The sequence below is a fragment of the Onychostoma macrolepis genome, chromosome 22, assembly GCF_012432095.1.
Source record: "Onychostoma macrolepis isolate SWU-2019 chromosome 22, ASM1243209v1, whole genome shotgun sequence".
Classification (NCBI taxonomy): domain Eukaryota; kingdom Metazoa; phylum Chordata; class Actinopteri; order Cypriniformes; family Cyprinidae; genus Onychostoma; species Onychostoma macrolepis.
Window position 1 is genome coordinate 33445177 of NC_081176.1, and position 16897 is coordinate 33462073.

Consider the following 16897-nt stretch of genomic DNA (forward strand, 5'->3'; position numbering starts at 1 on the left):
AGCGCGAGCCGCGCGAGGGCGGGGTCACATTAGCGATAAAGAGTCAGACGGGAAAGATTGAACATCGTGTTGGTTTCATACGGATTACTTCATCACAGAATGTTTGTTTTCGATTTCAAAGTAGACACTTCAAGCTTTCTATAGATATATTTCTCATGTGTCTGTGTGAAGTATTTGCTGAGTTACAGTTCATTTTAGTGGCGCGTTAGTGTCCATAGGAGAGGCATTGCATTACTGATGATCGGCCAGATTGCGTCTTTTTTTCTGATCGCGAGCGCTTAAAGGGCCGCCGGCAGACAGTACAGGTGCAGTCAGTGTGGGGTAGGTCTGTGCACTGTGCCATGCAATGATAGGTACCATACTCTCAAGAACTATAAACTGTCACCTAGATACCTGATTGGGCAGATAGCTGGTCAAACAGTTCGCGGAGACGGAGAAGACAGAGAGCGCACCCTGTTTGTTTTCTTTATTCTTCAGAAGCACAAAGTTTAGTTGTTATTATGAGTGTATACAAATAAAAGTAGACCCCTTACAGATTCGAATGGTGTATTGCTTTTATCTGTACGATCAAAAATGGCAGAGTAATTCAAGCTCATTTCTGCCTTATCAGGAAAATCTGCCTCAAAACGCGTATACGCGTTTGTCGACCCCAGAGGGTTAAAGCGACAGACGTGCGTGTGCTTAGAATAAACAGATGATGTCGTCCGCTGATGTGGACGCTAATATCGTTATCTTTATAGTTATCGTTCTTGGTGTTAACGGGGCTTTAGAGTTCATACTTGACTAACTGGGGTCCAGGTCAGGAAGCAGACAGACTGACCGTCTGCTAGCCGCCTCACATCACAGAAATCAGTTTATTCTCAGCACATAGAGACCCTTTCACCTAGATATCACACTATATAGCCTGTGTCTGTTCCCCAAACTAGAAAATACAAAAAAACGTCCAAACCAATTTAAGAGTAACGCTCCATTCACACACGGCGTCGGCATCAACAATTGATGGAAGGGGTATCTGAAGCTTGGTGCTGACGCGACCGTCATAGTGACAACAACCAATCACATTACTTTTCTGGTGTTGCATGAACGGGATTGGCTAGCGTCTGTGCTAGGGTATTTGCATAAGGCGATCTGATTGGCTGACGCCTGCGTTAGCGCTTGAAAAGTTGAAAAGTATTCAACTTCTGCCACGAGAAACGCCAGTGAAGCGATGCAATGGACCCACAATTCAGTTCGCCAACACTTGACATCACTCCATTCAAAGTAAACGAGAGGCGTTTAAAAAACAGATGTAATACGGATAAACAAATGATAAAGCTTGGCTTATTGAATATTAGATCCCTTTCTACGAAAGCGTTTTTGTAAATGATATGATCACTGATCATAACCTAGATGTGCTCTGTTTGACAGAAACCTGGCTAAAACCAGATGATTGCATTACTTCAAACGAGTCTATCCCCCAAGATTACTGTTATAGATGGTTTCATTGGGCAGACACGCCTGGCCCAAAGTTAACTTCTTCTTCGGTCTGTGTTTGTTTATCAGTATGGCACTGTAAAGTCTAATTATTAAACCTTACTTAAAAAAAGCATGCAAACCGATTGCCTTGAAAAAACCAAAGTGAAGTGAAATACGAATAGTCATTTGTACTAACAAAGCTTTATTTCATGTTCTAAACTTACATGCAAGTTCTGGTAACTCAGAATCACTATCTTCAACAACTAAATGATTAAGTACAATAAATTAATTTGTTTAAGTTGAGCTAACTCATGTAACATTTCCTGCAACTTGGAATTTATTAGTTGTATTTACTTGAACAGCAATATAATTTACTTGCTAAAAGCATGCAAACCGATTGCCTTAAAGAAACCAAGTAAGCATTACTCCAGTAACTTAAGTGCTTCAAACATCCATTATAAATGAATGAAAACAATGTTCTATTCATCACACGCATTTGCAAGGACTGAATTTATTTCCTTATAAAATTCATTCTGAGGCCAAAACTCAGGAACTCTCGCAAAGACAGATATCATGTATCTTGTGAACCTGTTGTTTTTCCCCTTCATGTTTAGTATCATTTTAAAGGTCTCTGTGTGATTGGTAAACTGGTCTCAATTTCACAGTAGACACTTATAATATGAGAAATATTGAAAACTTATGCAAATTCTGTACTTCTGTTGTGGGCGGTCTCCTTTCAAAATCTGATAAACATTGCTCTACAGGTTTTATCATTTGGAGCATGAGAGCAACTCCTACAGAGGCTTCTCATTCCCCATACACAAAGGTAATCTGTGGGGGGCCGAAAATAAATGTTTATGGCCCTTTTGTTCTGGGAATATTTAAGGGAAAGTTGCAAATCAGTCATTGCGATTCTGTAGCTAGAATAAGCCCGTAGGGACTGTTTTTTAAGTCCCGCTCCCGCGAGGTTATATCCCGCACCCACCTGCTCCCGCGATATATTTACTCTTTGTTCACCCGCTGTCCGCTTTGAATAATTTTCTTCCCGACCCGACCGTTCCCGCTAAATTTAGATCTCGTTTCCAGAATCACACATTTAAATTTCCTCTACTGAAAGAAAAACAGATAGGCTAACAAATGTCTGCACAAAATTGTATTTGTTATTTTATTCGTCTTGTCAAGAGTCTTTTATTGACACAAAATTCGTTTAACATTTTGCTGCCAACACAGTAGGGAAAAAAAGTGTCACAGAGAAAATAAAAATGTACAAAAATTGTATTCCTTATTTTTATTCGTCTTGTCAGGATAAAATTCGTTTAACCTTTACAACACAATAGGAAGTGTCGCAGAGGGGGGAAAAAAGTAGGTTGTACAAAAATGGCCTATTATAATTTTATTCGTCTTGTCAAAATACTAAATTCGTTTAACATCTTGCTGTAAACAGTAGCCTAGGAAAAGTGTCGCGGAAGAAAAATAAATAAATTCGACATCTGTCATTTAAAATTATGACAGCGTTCTTCAAGGACAGCGCATCCACACTTTGCTCCATCTTTATTCTGCTCTGTCACTCATCGACAACTCATCTCATCTGCCTGTTCTGTCTGCGGGCCGTATATTCACCACCGGTAGGCCTGCTCTGAGCATCGTTATGCACATGCTGCGCACAGACCTCGCAAATAAAACGAAGCACTGGTTCATGCATGCAGGGCGTGCATAACAGTCACATGCAGGCTGTACTGGTGCTTGAATAAAGCGCAGATATGCTGTTCTGAAAAGACGTCGGGAACGGGATATTATTAGACCGCCCGCTCCCGTTCAAATTGCACCAGAGTTACCGACCACAACCGCGTTTTATTCAGGAATTTAATCCAGCGTTGCAAGAAATCTGGTCTGGTCAAATGCAGACCTCTAGTGCAGCCTATTTAAAGGTATTATAATCACCCTGTATTCTCTGAGTAAGATCAACTAACGAGTTTGTGCGGTGCGTTCACAGTTGGCAGAGTGAATTGCTAAGCGACACTGGCACCAGTTGCCAGTGGGGGTTTTTTCTGTCCCAAGTCAAGCATCTCACTTTAATTGTTTTTCATAGTATTAGGGTAATACAAATGTATCAGTAATCCAAATGTAGCAATAATCCAAATGTAGCACATGGCAGTCCGGAAGCAAATGGTTGAGGTAGATCCTGGAGACTGTTCTTTGCAGTACAAGCCTGAACAATGATGTCAGAAGACACAGGGTCAAGGCAGAGAAGATTTGGAGAAATACTTCATCTTCATTAACAGTCAGCAACCCAACAGATACTAGTGCCCAGACTGCATTAACATCAGACACCTGTATGAAACCAAATAAATAAAATATTAGTAGGGAAATGTGGATGATCATTTTTCAGCTTTATTTGTCCTGCCTACACTGCCATGCCATTGGGTTAATTCAGCCAAACTTGAAATTTTGACTTTTGTTTATTTTCAGAACACAAATGAAGACATTTTCAATGAAATCCATGAAATTTCTGTCCTTCAACTGATTGTCTATTCACCCAAAACTTTAGACAGTTCATACATAGCAATCACGTCTCTTCGGAAGACTTGAGCTGCTTTTCCACTGTCAGGCCAAACCATTGTCATTGCTTAACCATTCTGTGCTGATCTGGCCCAAGCCGATACAGATATTGTTTCATTTGTTAACAGAGCTCTTTGGAATGCAACACAAATGTTGTTGCCTTGGTAATGCAAGAGTTAAGATACGGTACCAGATGAAAATAGCGCCCATGTTATGAAAGATGAAATATTTCTTTTAATTTTAATATTAACTTGTTTACTTCGCTCAAATATCACACTTGGCCAGCTAGAGAAACTGGTGGCTAGGCAAAAGACAAACGGTCAATCCTGAGCAGCGACGTCACTACAGGCTTTCTACAGCATGGTTCAGCGTGTTCGACTAAGAATTCCAGATCAAGATCAAGTTTTGTAATCACACTATGCCTAACCAAGTTCAAGCAGAAATATAATTGGAGCTGCTCCTTACCATGCATAGAACCATTTGGCCCAAAAGTAGATTAAATGGCCCCATTCATATGGATTTATTTTATGTTTTTTTTTTAAGGAACATTTTGAAAATGTGTTGGGGAATGTTACTTTTAAAAGTAATGCATTACAATATTGGGTTACTCCCTAAAAAAGTAACTAATTATGTTAGTTACTTTTTCTGGAAAGTAATGCATTACGTTACTTTTGTGTTACTTTTTAAATATGAGCAAGGCTTGATTGTTTGTTTTTTAATATAAGAAATTCTATTTATAGCAAATGTAAAAGCCCTTTCACATCGAAAAGTGTAATGAATAAACATCAGGCTGAAGGTAAATTCACGTCTGTACAGTAGAAGAAGGTTCAACACTCTTCAGAAATAAAAACAAAACAATGAAGCACAATTGTGTTTATCTAAAGTCATTTTTGCTTATTAATATGGTTGAACTGGATCATCAAAGGTCAGCAGCAAAGACATTGGTTAATAAAATGGGATTGGATACATTTGTGTTATTTAACATTTAATTATTGCAGGTTTGCGTCATATTCTGAGTTTGCATTTCACTGTTTTAATTCATTTTGATGAATACTAAATCTGTTTTTTTTTTTTTTGTGAGTGAGATGAATTAATGCACATTCACATTTAGTCTAGAACTACAGTAACATCATGTTCACACATCATGTTGCTGCCTCTGGCTTGCTCAGTTGGGGACACTTAATTTCTAGCGATTATTGCCGATTTGATTGCACAGATACTATTTAAACTAAACTGAGCTAGACAATGAGATCTCTGAATTCAATAATGAAATGCCTTTAACTGAAAATTGAGTGTTTAATCTTATCATTATACATTACTGACACTCCAATTTGATACTGTTAAGTGCTTTGACACAATCTGTATTGTTAAAAGCGCTATATAAATAAAGGTGACTTGACTTGACTTGACACAGCGCACACAATGACTCTGTACTTCCGATTTCTCCCAACATGGGGACAGGAGAGCTGTCAGTCAATAAATGGGAAAACAAAGTAACTGGCGTTACTTTTTTGAAAAAGTAACTCAGATATTTTCTTGTAAATTAGAAAGTAATGCGTTACTTTACTAGTTACTTGAAAAAAGTAATCTGATTACATAACTCACGTTACCCTCAACACTGGTCATGAAGATAAACACTTTTTTTATGGGATGGAATGACAATGGCATAATTTTCTTTTTTGGGTGAACAAGGTGTATATAATCAACATCAATCTTTATACAAGTATCTCAGTAATATACCAGCAAATACAGCTATAGGCTTCTTAAGGTGTAACTATGAGAATTTACAAAGCAGGTTAGTTGTAGAAGCATCTGGGGTAATCACAAAGTAAAACAGGTAGGCCTCAGATGGGTGTGCAGTGCTGTCAAATCTGGGTTCTAGAAGTAAAAAAAGAAAAACAAAGTTGAAGACATTAAAACATTACAGTACAAATATGTGTGTCAGTGTCAATAAAGAAGTCATTCACATTGTTTATTTTAAAATATTGAAACCAATTAAGGTAGCAACATACATTTATAGGGGTTGTAGGGTGTCAAGTGTCCTCATAGATCTGCAAAAAAATAAAATAAAATAAAATACAGTGGTTACAGTTATACTGCATCCACAAGAAATTATTTGAAATTGTAAATAAAGTGTAGAACAGTGACTGAGTCAAAGACTGCTCTACTGCTGGGTATAAAAGTTTTTGTACTGAGGTCGGTGTTGATAAGACAGGTGCTCAGAGAAAACAGTTACAACAAGCACTTTTCCTAAATATGACAAATAATTATTCAGTTAAAGGAAAGTTCCACTGGTATTGTGGCGTTGTGGTGTTGTGGTAAATTACAGACACATTCATTCCTTGATATTTGCATGCTTTACAAGGATCACAGAAAGAAAGAAAGAAAGAAAGGAAGTATACGCATTTCTATATCTATTTGAGGCTTCAATCATAAAATCAATTCAAAAGCAGTATTTGCTCTGTATTACTGTAGTAAGTGTTTCAACACAGCAAAGAAATAACAATTACTGCAAGACAAAGAGCTCATTCAGTTTAACCCTTAAAGGTGCAATCACGTAATGCCTATGATTGTGACGTATTAAAATATATTGACAATAAAATTGTAAATTAAAAAAATTACTTTAACCCAAAAAGTGACCAAAGCATCAAAGTCGTATAAAATTATTGAGGGAACACTGCAAAAGATTACAGTAAACAATTGATTATATCAGTGGCACCTAAGTATTGACTTTAAAATCTGCTGAGAGCTCATCTGTACGACTTTTGGAATGCTCTTAAGATTGTACCTCGGAATTTCCATACTGTAATTTTTAACTAGCTACAAAGTTTTCAATTTGAGAAAGTAAAAATACGCCACAAGTTCTAACAGCAGAATAGCAAAGTTATTTGGTGCCTCTTAGCGAACACCGGTGCTGTTAGTTAGTAAAAAATAGTCAGTAAAAATTAGCAGCACACAGAAAGATGCATTCATACAAAATTATTTTTTGAAACTTACCTTATTATTATTGTGTAGAAGTAATCGGTCTTTATCCAGTGGTAAAAAATGCAAGCAGTCTCTGTCTTTCTTCCCAGGTTCAGCAAATTCGGCGCACATATTCAAAACACTGCTTGTTGCGCATGCTTTCTAACCGTCCTTATTTCTTCTTCTGTTGTTTTGTTGCACATTAGCAACACCTTGGCGCACTGCTGCCTCTCACTGGTGAATTAATGTCATTGGTTTCATTGTGGCTACTTGAATATTTTAAGTAACAGTTACTCATAGCAGTAAATTAGTTGTTTTACTCACCACAAAATGGCTGTAACTTAATCAAACCTAATAAGTATAACAACTAAGTAAAGTTAACCTATTATATCTAAGTAAGGTAAACTATTGGATTTGGCGCTGACTACAAACACAGTTAAAGTTAAAGTGATAAGTAATGAAGTTGGTCTCAGGTTGTTGTGCTGTGGGATGTGTTTCTATACATTTATTTATTTGTGGTGACCTGCCACGATATCAAAACTGACTGATTTTCCAAAAGGCTTCATTGAATAAACATGAGCACGTACTGCAAGATTAAAAATTGAAACGAGGCGCGGGTGTATTTATATCACTATATGTCTTTAGAAAATGTTTGATGAAATTTTCATTTCATCTTGCATGTTATAAGTGTCAGTCCTCTGTCGTGTGTGTCATGTGTTCCCGCCCCTTGTGTCCATATTTGGTCTTGTTCCTGTCCTTGTTAAGTGTGATTATTAGTTAAGTCTTGTCCAGCCGTGTTTTAGTATTTATCAGTAATTGTCATGTGTATTTAGTTCCTGCCTGTTTAGTTAGTTTTTGGCTGGTCTACTCGTTATTCCCCGGTGTTCCTGTCTGTGTCAACCTTGCCTAGTCTTGCCCTGTCCTGATGTCCTCATTAAAGACTATTATTTTGAAGTTTATCCTGGTTTGCGTGTTCCTCGTTCCTCCCTGCTGTGTGCACCGTGACAATATGCCTGATAAAGCAGAGTTTGTAAGCTCAGCGCTACTTTGTGTACAGCCATTTCCGGGGAAACCTCTATTTCTCCTGCTTTAAAGCACCTCCTTCTGGCAGAGAATGAATTTGCATTTTAAATCAGTCCGTCCGATTTACGCAGCAAATTTAGCTTCTTATAAAAAATAATCTACTCAAGAGGGACTTAGCTGTTGTTATTGATTCTGTTTGGAAGTCTACTGGAAGTTAAGTTAGGGCCACAAAAGCACGCATGCGCAGTAAAGTTTGTTTTATGTGTTTGCCGTCTATAAACATGAGCCGCATCTAAAAGGCAAAGGGGGAGCTGTTGTTACAGTTCATAGCAATATCTTCAGTATTGCTCAGAGGTTGGGTTTTAAGTATAATTCGTTTGAAGTAATGGTGCTTTATATAATGTTATCCAGAGAAACAAGTGTTAATGATAAATACCTTGTAACGTTTGTACTGGCTAATGTATACAGGCCACCAGGGCACCATACAGACTTTATTAAAGAATTTGCTGATTTCTATCTGAGTTAGTGCTGGCTGCAGATAAAGTCTTAATTGTTGGTGATTTTAATATCCATGTTGATAATGAAAAAGATGCATTGGGATCAGCATTTATAGACATTCTGAACTCTATTGGGATTAGACAATGTCAGGACATTGTGGAAATCATACTCTAGATTTAATACTGTCACATGGAATTAATGTTAATGGCGATGGAATTCTGCAGCAGAGTGATCATATCTCTGATCGTTATCTAGTCTTGTGTATACTCCTTATAGCTAAAGCTGCAAATTCAACTCCTTGTTACAAATATGGTTGAACCATCCCTTCTACCACAAATGACTGCTGGGTCATTCGGTGTCAACTCAACCAGAGGTCCCCGGCTCAAATTTTTGATTTTGCTAATATTTTTTCTGAAGAAAGAAAGACATTTATAGTGATGAAAGCCAAAATATTACATTTCTTCTGGCCAGAGGAGAACTGCACACTATTTTGACACACTATTTCCCTATTTCCGTTTAATACTGTAAAGCTGCTTTGACATAATCACAAAACACACGTAGAACATAAAAATCAAGCAACAAGGCATTCAAGTCGATCAGTTATATATTCATAATGAAGTGTCATCTAAGCACATTGCAACACTTATATTAGTCCACATTCAGCTACATAACACATTAAAAAATCAAATAAAACAAACCAATAAAACGTTTAATTCATGGAGATGAACACAGAAACTAGCCTCATTATGAAGCCTCCTATTATATGGATGTCAACTTATCTATAGTCTCTTAAGGCTGGAATACACTACACGATTTTTGCCCCGATTTTCCACAGATTTACAGTCTGGAGAAGTTGATTTTAGTTACCAAAGATCAGAGCCAGTCTGCAGATTTGAGTTGACAGAATCCATAGAAAATCGATTAACTTAACTTAAAGGGACAACCATCAGTTAATATTTAAAGTCTGTTCATGAAGTATTTACATAGACTTTCAATGTGGAAGAGCTTAAAGAGAGCACACTGAGCTTAACCCTGTGGGGTCTGAGGGTGTTTCGGGGCCCCGGAGAAGTTTTGACATACCCTGACATTTGTGCTTTTTTCAATTGCTTATAAACATTTTAATGGCTAAAGTCTAAAAACACTATATTCAGCACAAACTGGGCTACAATCATATGTGAGCAGCTTGTACGTACGTGATTGTGTTTTTGAGAAAACAACGTTAATGTGTGGGTTGAAAAAATTCTTTTTTTTAAAGTAACTGAAATAAGGCCATAAAACACATACAGAACATTTGTTCACAAGACTTTTGAGAACTGGATCTTGTAGCCTAGAATATTTGCTTCAAAATGATCTGAAAATAATCTAACTCACTCATTCAGAGAAAACAATATATTGATTTAAATTTTCTATGTTACTTTTTGAGTAGAAAGGGTCTATGCAAGAGGGCGTGAACTATCCTGGATAATGCTGTGACTCAAACCTGAGAAGACAAAGGCCCGCATAATGAGCTCCATAATGAGCCATTGAGTCAGGTGTGTGACTGAGAGGGAATTGCTACAAGAAAGAATGTGAGGAAAAAAGAAATGTGTATACATATAACTATCACATAAAATAACTTGAGATTCACTTGCGAGTGCAGTTAAACAGTTTATTAGGAACAAACGAACAAATAAACAACAGAAGAGTCAAGACATCGTGGGTGCAAAATATCCAAAACAGTGACAGGAAACTGGAACCCAGGAAAACAGGAGACAGCAGAAACTGCATGAGAAAACACAAAACAGACGTGAGCAACACAATGAATGGGCAAAGACAAAGCAAACATGGTGACAAGACATACACTACCAGTCAAATTATTTAAACAGTAAGATTTGTAATGTTTTTTTTTTTATAAGAAGTGTCTTCAGCTCACCAAGCCTGCATTTATTTGATCCAAAGTACAGCAAAAACAGTATATTATATTTATTATAATATATAGGCCTACATATTGTTACTATTCAAAATAAATAAAGAACCCCCCCCCCCACACACACACAAAAATTAATAAATAAATTAGTGAGCATGTTGATAGACTTGTCAGGAGCAACTATATTATTACATTAGCAATCACCAATATTGCCCACGTGATTTTATAACATAGATGCACACATGCTTTGCATGTATTATCATACAATACAAAAACAACATTTTATAACTGAGAAACTAAATTATTATTGTTAAGCTTATTATAAACATGTTTGAGCAGGCATTTGCAAACAGAGTAGGCTACAGTAAAGATTGGTCTAAACTTTCTTAGACATTACTTTTATATCATTGTTTAAAGAACATATAACTATTCTCACGTCGTGCAACATTTAAATGCAATGAAAGGATATCATATTTCAAAATGTTGCACTCGATTTCACACATTTTATTCTGGAGTTATAGTTTGGGAAAAGTTCAACTAGTAAATGCGTTCAACTTTGTCACCACAACACATTATCGAATGCCAATAAGAAACATTACTTACTCGGTATAAAATATCTCCTCCTCCGCCGGCTCCAGCTGCGCTCGCGTTCTGTTTGTGAGGTAAACAAAGCTTTTTCCTCTCAGCACGTCTTCTGGGGGTAAATACAAGGCTTTTTCCTCTCAGCGCGTCTTCTGGGGGTAAATACAAGGCTTATTCCTCACAGCGTGTTCTTCCAAAACTGAAAAGTATCTGAGATGAACACGTTGCTGCTTTGTTTACATTGGTTTACATGCCGCGTGGCTCACGTAGAGATTTGTAATAATAATAGCGAGAGCAGCACGTGGACGTGACCTAATTAGAGATAATGAGACCAGACAGAAAAACTGGACCTGCCGTTGGTTTCATACGGATTACTTTATCACAGAATATTTGTTTCTGGTAAGACTTACTTCATTTAACAGTAGACATGTCACACTTTCTATAGATATATTTCTCATGTCTCTGTGTTAAGTATTTGCTGAGTTACAGTTCATTTTAGTGACGTGTTTCAAAAAGCAGTTCGCGGAGAGAGTGAAGACTGAGAACGCACCCTGTTTGTTTTCTTTATTCTTCAAAAGCACAAAGTTTAGTTGTTATTATGAGTGTATACAAATAAAAGTAGACCCCTTACAGATTTGAATGGTGTATTTCTCTTATCTGTACGATCAAAAATGGCAGAGTAATTCAAGCTCATTTTGGCCTTATCAGGAAAATCTGCCTCAAAACGCGTATACGCGTTTGTCGACCCCCGAGGGTTAATTGGAGCAGCAACAATTTTTTAATAAATTTCATGTAATATTTATTAAAATGACATGATTTTGTTAAATAAATAGTCTAGGTCATTAAGATCATACATATTTTAATATGAACAACTATTATTAAAAATATCTATGAAATTATACTTTTTCTTATTGATGTCACACTGAAGCTGTGTAATTTTCATAGTAGTGCACCCTTTAAGCTCACCTTACAATAATGTGAAATATTTAAAAATTACAGCACCGTAAAACCACAGACCAGCAATAAACGGACAATTTATAATATTATGGATGTAAAAGTACAAGCCAGTAATGCCTGTGAAGTAATATGTTAGCGTAGCACACGATCTTATACAGCTAGTCAGCTAACTGTGTTCTGTAGCATCTGTGCTATGTTGCTAAAACTATCTTTTGGATCTAATGTAATTATTTCCCACATCCAAGCTCCAGGTTATAATATGCAAAAGTCTGAACATTAATCTCTTAATTTTACAATAAGTAGTGAAACTTACCCAAAATAAAGGCTTAGACATCTAAAAAATGCACATTTAAGGGGCTCCTCTTTTGGTAAAAGTTTTTAGATAGCTTTCAAAATGGCCATTCACAGTGTGAACATATGGATGCCCATATCTCAGTGTGCAATGATCTGATTGACTTGAAATTACAGGAGGTATATAGTAACAAACATATCAATTGGTTAAGAAATGAAGTAGGATAATAAATAATTTTTTCTTTTTATAATCTGATCTCAAAAATGGAACTGTGCTTAATTGGTATGTGAGCTTAATAGGTACGTTTACCCTACTCCTCTCAGAAAATGTACAAATAAAGATAATTTTAGATGTTTAATTACTATTTGGATCATTGGGGTTGCTAGACAAGGGCTTAATAAACTTATTTTTGTGAAAACCTGAAATTCAACCAAAATTGACTTTTTAAAAAAATTTTTTTTTTTTTGTGTCTGTAGCTCAAAATTAGCATGTGCACATTCTGACTCATTTTGCCAGCATGGGCCACAAATGGTCATAATTCACTTTCCTGCTTGCCGTTCTTAACCCTTTAAAACCGGCTGTGTCGGCGCCGACACATCAGACCAAGCTGTATTCATGTTACCATAACTCTTCTACCGTTTGCACTATCAAAATAATTCAAATTGCTCCTGATAGCAGACAACATGCGCTTTTCGGCAATATATGGCTTATTACGGTAATTTCTTGCGCTCCGTCAACAAATGACGGCAGATTTCCGGGAGAGCGGGAAGGGAGAATTTGAATGGAGAGATAGGGAGCGCGGAGTTTGTTATTGCATAAAATAATAAACAAAATGAACAAAAACATGGTCAAGGAGGAGTAAACAGCATAAGAGTCGATTAGGATGATTTTTGATGAGACTTTGGGAGCAGGCTGAGTGAGACTTTTTCACATGTGGTGTGTGCGTCGCTATAATGAGTCCGCGCATGTAAATGAATGGGTGCACGCATGTACATGCATGTGTACATGTCTGTGTGTATGAACAAAAAAGCCTCCTGAATGAAAACTGTGCAACCCAGTGTCCCAAAAATACTTGTATATATGTATTATAGTTGAATTTTGAAGTAAGAAGTGTTGGATTATTTCGATCATGATTTTTTTCTTTTTTTTCTAAATAATAATAAAAAAAAATATTCCGGTGTTTTTATTTTTGTCTATTTAAATTCTGTTCACAAACTCAAAACACAAGATTAATGGTCAAAAACTGTACTTTTTGGAAAGCCATTTGTTTTCTGAAAAAAAAGACACCTTGCACTTGAAAATAGCACATTCTGTTAGAATTTGACTGTCAAATAAACAAAATGTGTGAAAATGACCTATTTTACCCTTAGGTTTTAAAGGGTTAACCTGTATGACCTTCTTTCTTCTGTGAAACTCAATATAAGATATTTTTAATAAGTTTGGATTGCATTGCATTTTACTGTGTGGACAAAAAAAACATTTCTCAAAATATCTTCTAATTTTTTTAATTACTTGAAGATAATTAAAGTAACGACAGAATTTTTCTTTTGGGTGAACTATCCCTTTAACGTGAAATGTTTTTGTTTGGCAGCATTTTCAGTCAGTTTTTTTGTGTTCAATAATATAATAACACTCACTGTAGTTTCTCCAGTCTACAGTGTGGATCCTCCAGTAGAGCAGAGAGCAGCTTAACTCCTGAGTCTCCTGGTTTATTACAGTTCAGATCCAGTTCTCTCAGGTGTGAGGGATTTGATCTTAGAGCTGAAATCAGAGCAGCACATGCTTCCTCTCTAAAACTGCAGGAACTCAGCCTCAGAAAAAAAAGCAAGAAAGAACAGGTAAAATCAATAATTAATAGTCATGTGTTATAAAGGTTTGATATTCAAATGTAAGACCCGAAATGATAACTCTCACAAAACAGATGCCATGCAACAAAACAATAACTTCCCTCAATCAAAGTTTCTTCTGCTTTATTGTCATAACAAATGTGCTTCAGAAAAACTTTACCACTTTAACATAAACTTTATCATTTTCAATAAAATGTAATATATAAACCTGTTAATTCTCAATAATAACTTTTGTATGAAAAAATCAGGTTAATCTGGTCAGTAACGAGTGAAGCTAGTGAAGCTGTAGTTCTTGTATTTCTGCTTGTCTATTTTTTTCTGTTCTTGTTTTTCTTTGTTTCAGTGGTTCTGCTTGTTAACAGCAGGTGTTCATCACTAATGCTCAATCATCACTCAATTACTAAACAAAAAATCTCATTAACTTTAACACTGCTTCAGTGTTACATTTTTAACACTCTTGAGTGTGGATTATATAAACCCTGGGAGTGTTAATTTAACACTGGGGGTTTTACTGTGTAATATTCCCTTTTAATTTTAAAATTGACTGAAATGCGTTGTTAAAGCTCTGCAAATGTCTTGACCGGTGACATGATCAGGGATTGCCAGCTCTTCCTGACCCCCTTCCCTGTCCACTTCATCTTCCAAATTTTCCAGTAGGTCAGATCCCAGCATTCCACTGCTGCTCAGAAAGATGGGCTCTAAGATCTTGTGAAATTGTGGTATCAACAAGAAAGGGTCTGAGATCACTTCAGTGCTGAAGAGGACCAAGAATAGAACCAGGTTCTCTTTTGAGTCCACTATATCGTGAACAGAGGTGGGTAGAGTGCCCAAAAATTGTACTCAAGTAAAAGTAAAAGTAGTTATTGAAATATTTACTCAAGTAAAAGTAATAGTCTGAATAGTTACTTGAGTAAGAGTAAAAAAGTATTGGATAAAAAAAAAAAAAACTACTCAAGTAGTTAGTCAAGTAAGCTGATCCAGTTACTTTGGATCATATACTGTATTTCTATAGTCTATTTTTATTTAGCTATATAGATAAAATGTATGTATTGTGTGTGTGTGTGTGTGTGTGTGTGTGTGTGTGTGTGTGTGTGTGTGTGTATGTATGTATATATATATATATATACACACACACACACACACACACACACACACACACACACACACACACACACACAGCTGTTCAAAAGATTTTTAATGTTTTTTTTTAATGTAATTTATTTCAGTGATGCAAGCAGCAAAACTGTTTCCAACACTGGTAATAAATCAATATAGCCTATTACGATGATTTCTGAAGGATCACATGACTGAAAACTGGAGTAACAGCTGATGAAAATTCTGATTTGCATCACTGAATTAAATTATATTTTAAAGTATATTAATTATGTATTATATATATATATATATATATATATATATATACTGTATATATAAAACCTCTGACACAGAGAAGAGTGAAAACTCCTCACATGATCGCTACCAAACATCTGAACATAACGAAACAAATGCACATTGACAGATCTTATTCCGTCTGTTCTGCAAAATGTAAACAAATGTATATTTCTGCAAGCGTAAATATTGTGACAATATCAATATTAATTGTGTCTAGGCAAAGGCATTCCTCCTAGAACAGGTCGCGCTCCGCTGCGCGGAGCTAACACAGGTTTGGTGGGTGTTCATTTCATACTCTGTGACAGCTCATTTAATGTATAAATTATACATTGTATTTAATGTATAAGGTACATGTACAACAAGCTGGTAATGTCATAGTTGTATCGTGTACAGTAATCGAATGTAGCCTATCTATACTTGTGGAACTGTAGACAGCACATGCGGTGTTCATCTAATAAAGATCTTCATAGCTAGCAAACAATAGCCTTTTCAGATTTACTTTCAATTGTAGATCCAAAGCCATGTCTTCAATGCTCTTGATGTTCTTAAACTTTCTGTTACAACTCTGAATGAGAACTGCTTCAGACGACTCAGCGCATGCGGCAGGGAACTGAACGAAATCATTCAAACTGATTCGCGAACTAATTCACTGGTTTGGCAACTGGTTTGATCAAGCCTTTGAACAGAATTGACTCAAAAGAATGAATCATTCATCACTCAGAGCCCAGAGAAAAGTAGACGAAGCGTTTGGAATAAATTGAAGCATTTAACTTGTATTGCATTAAGATAAAGTAACGAGAGCTGTGTCGCCCACAGTAACGAAGTAAAAGTACCATTTTTTCTCTAAAAATGTACTTGAGTAAGAGTAAAACTACCCATCTTTAAATATACTCTAAAAGTATTAGTTACCCAAAAAATTTACTCAAGTAAATGTAACCCGTTACTACCCACCTCTGATCGTGAACACCGAAAGGACTGAGGTCACTTTTGTCTGGTTCCCTTTCTGGTTTACTTGAAGTGAACTGGGTTTAGTTAATTTAAAATGAACTATATGTGAAAATACCATCAGATGCAGCATCGGATCACTGATGAACAAATAATTGAAAGTATGGGATTTCTAAATGAAATATCTAAATTAATACATAATTGATATTTGTGATCAGTTTTTAATTAGAAATACAGCCTAAATTTAATGATTTTTTTTTTTTTTTTTTAATTGGAGTCAGATTAAACACAGAACTAGACTAAAATTGAAACTGAATCTTGATAAATTAAGTGAACTTTGCAGAAGTGGTAGTAAAAGACCTACATGCATTATACCTTCACCCACACCATTGGATTCCTTCGTTGGGGCAATTGGGTGGTTTTTACAGGAACAATGTAACACTACTCATCTCCATCTCTTCAATAAAAATGTCAGAT

At 36.1% G+C, this 16897-nt stretch overlaps 1 protein-coding gene across 1 annotated transcript in view; it reads right to left on the bottom strand.

The window, feature by feature from the left end:
* Positions 1–16897, bottom strand: part of LOC131530554 (NACHT, LRR and PYD domains-containing protein 3-like) — a 71375-nt gene that overhangs the window by 30921 nt on the left and 23557 nt on the right. The window contains 1 exon segment of the mRNA XM_058760889.1: positions 13874–14047. Within this exon segment, the coding sequence (XP_058616872.1) occupies positions 13874–14047 (174 nt within the window).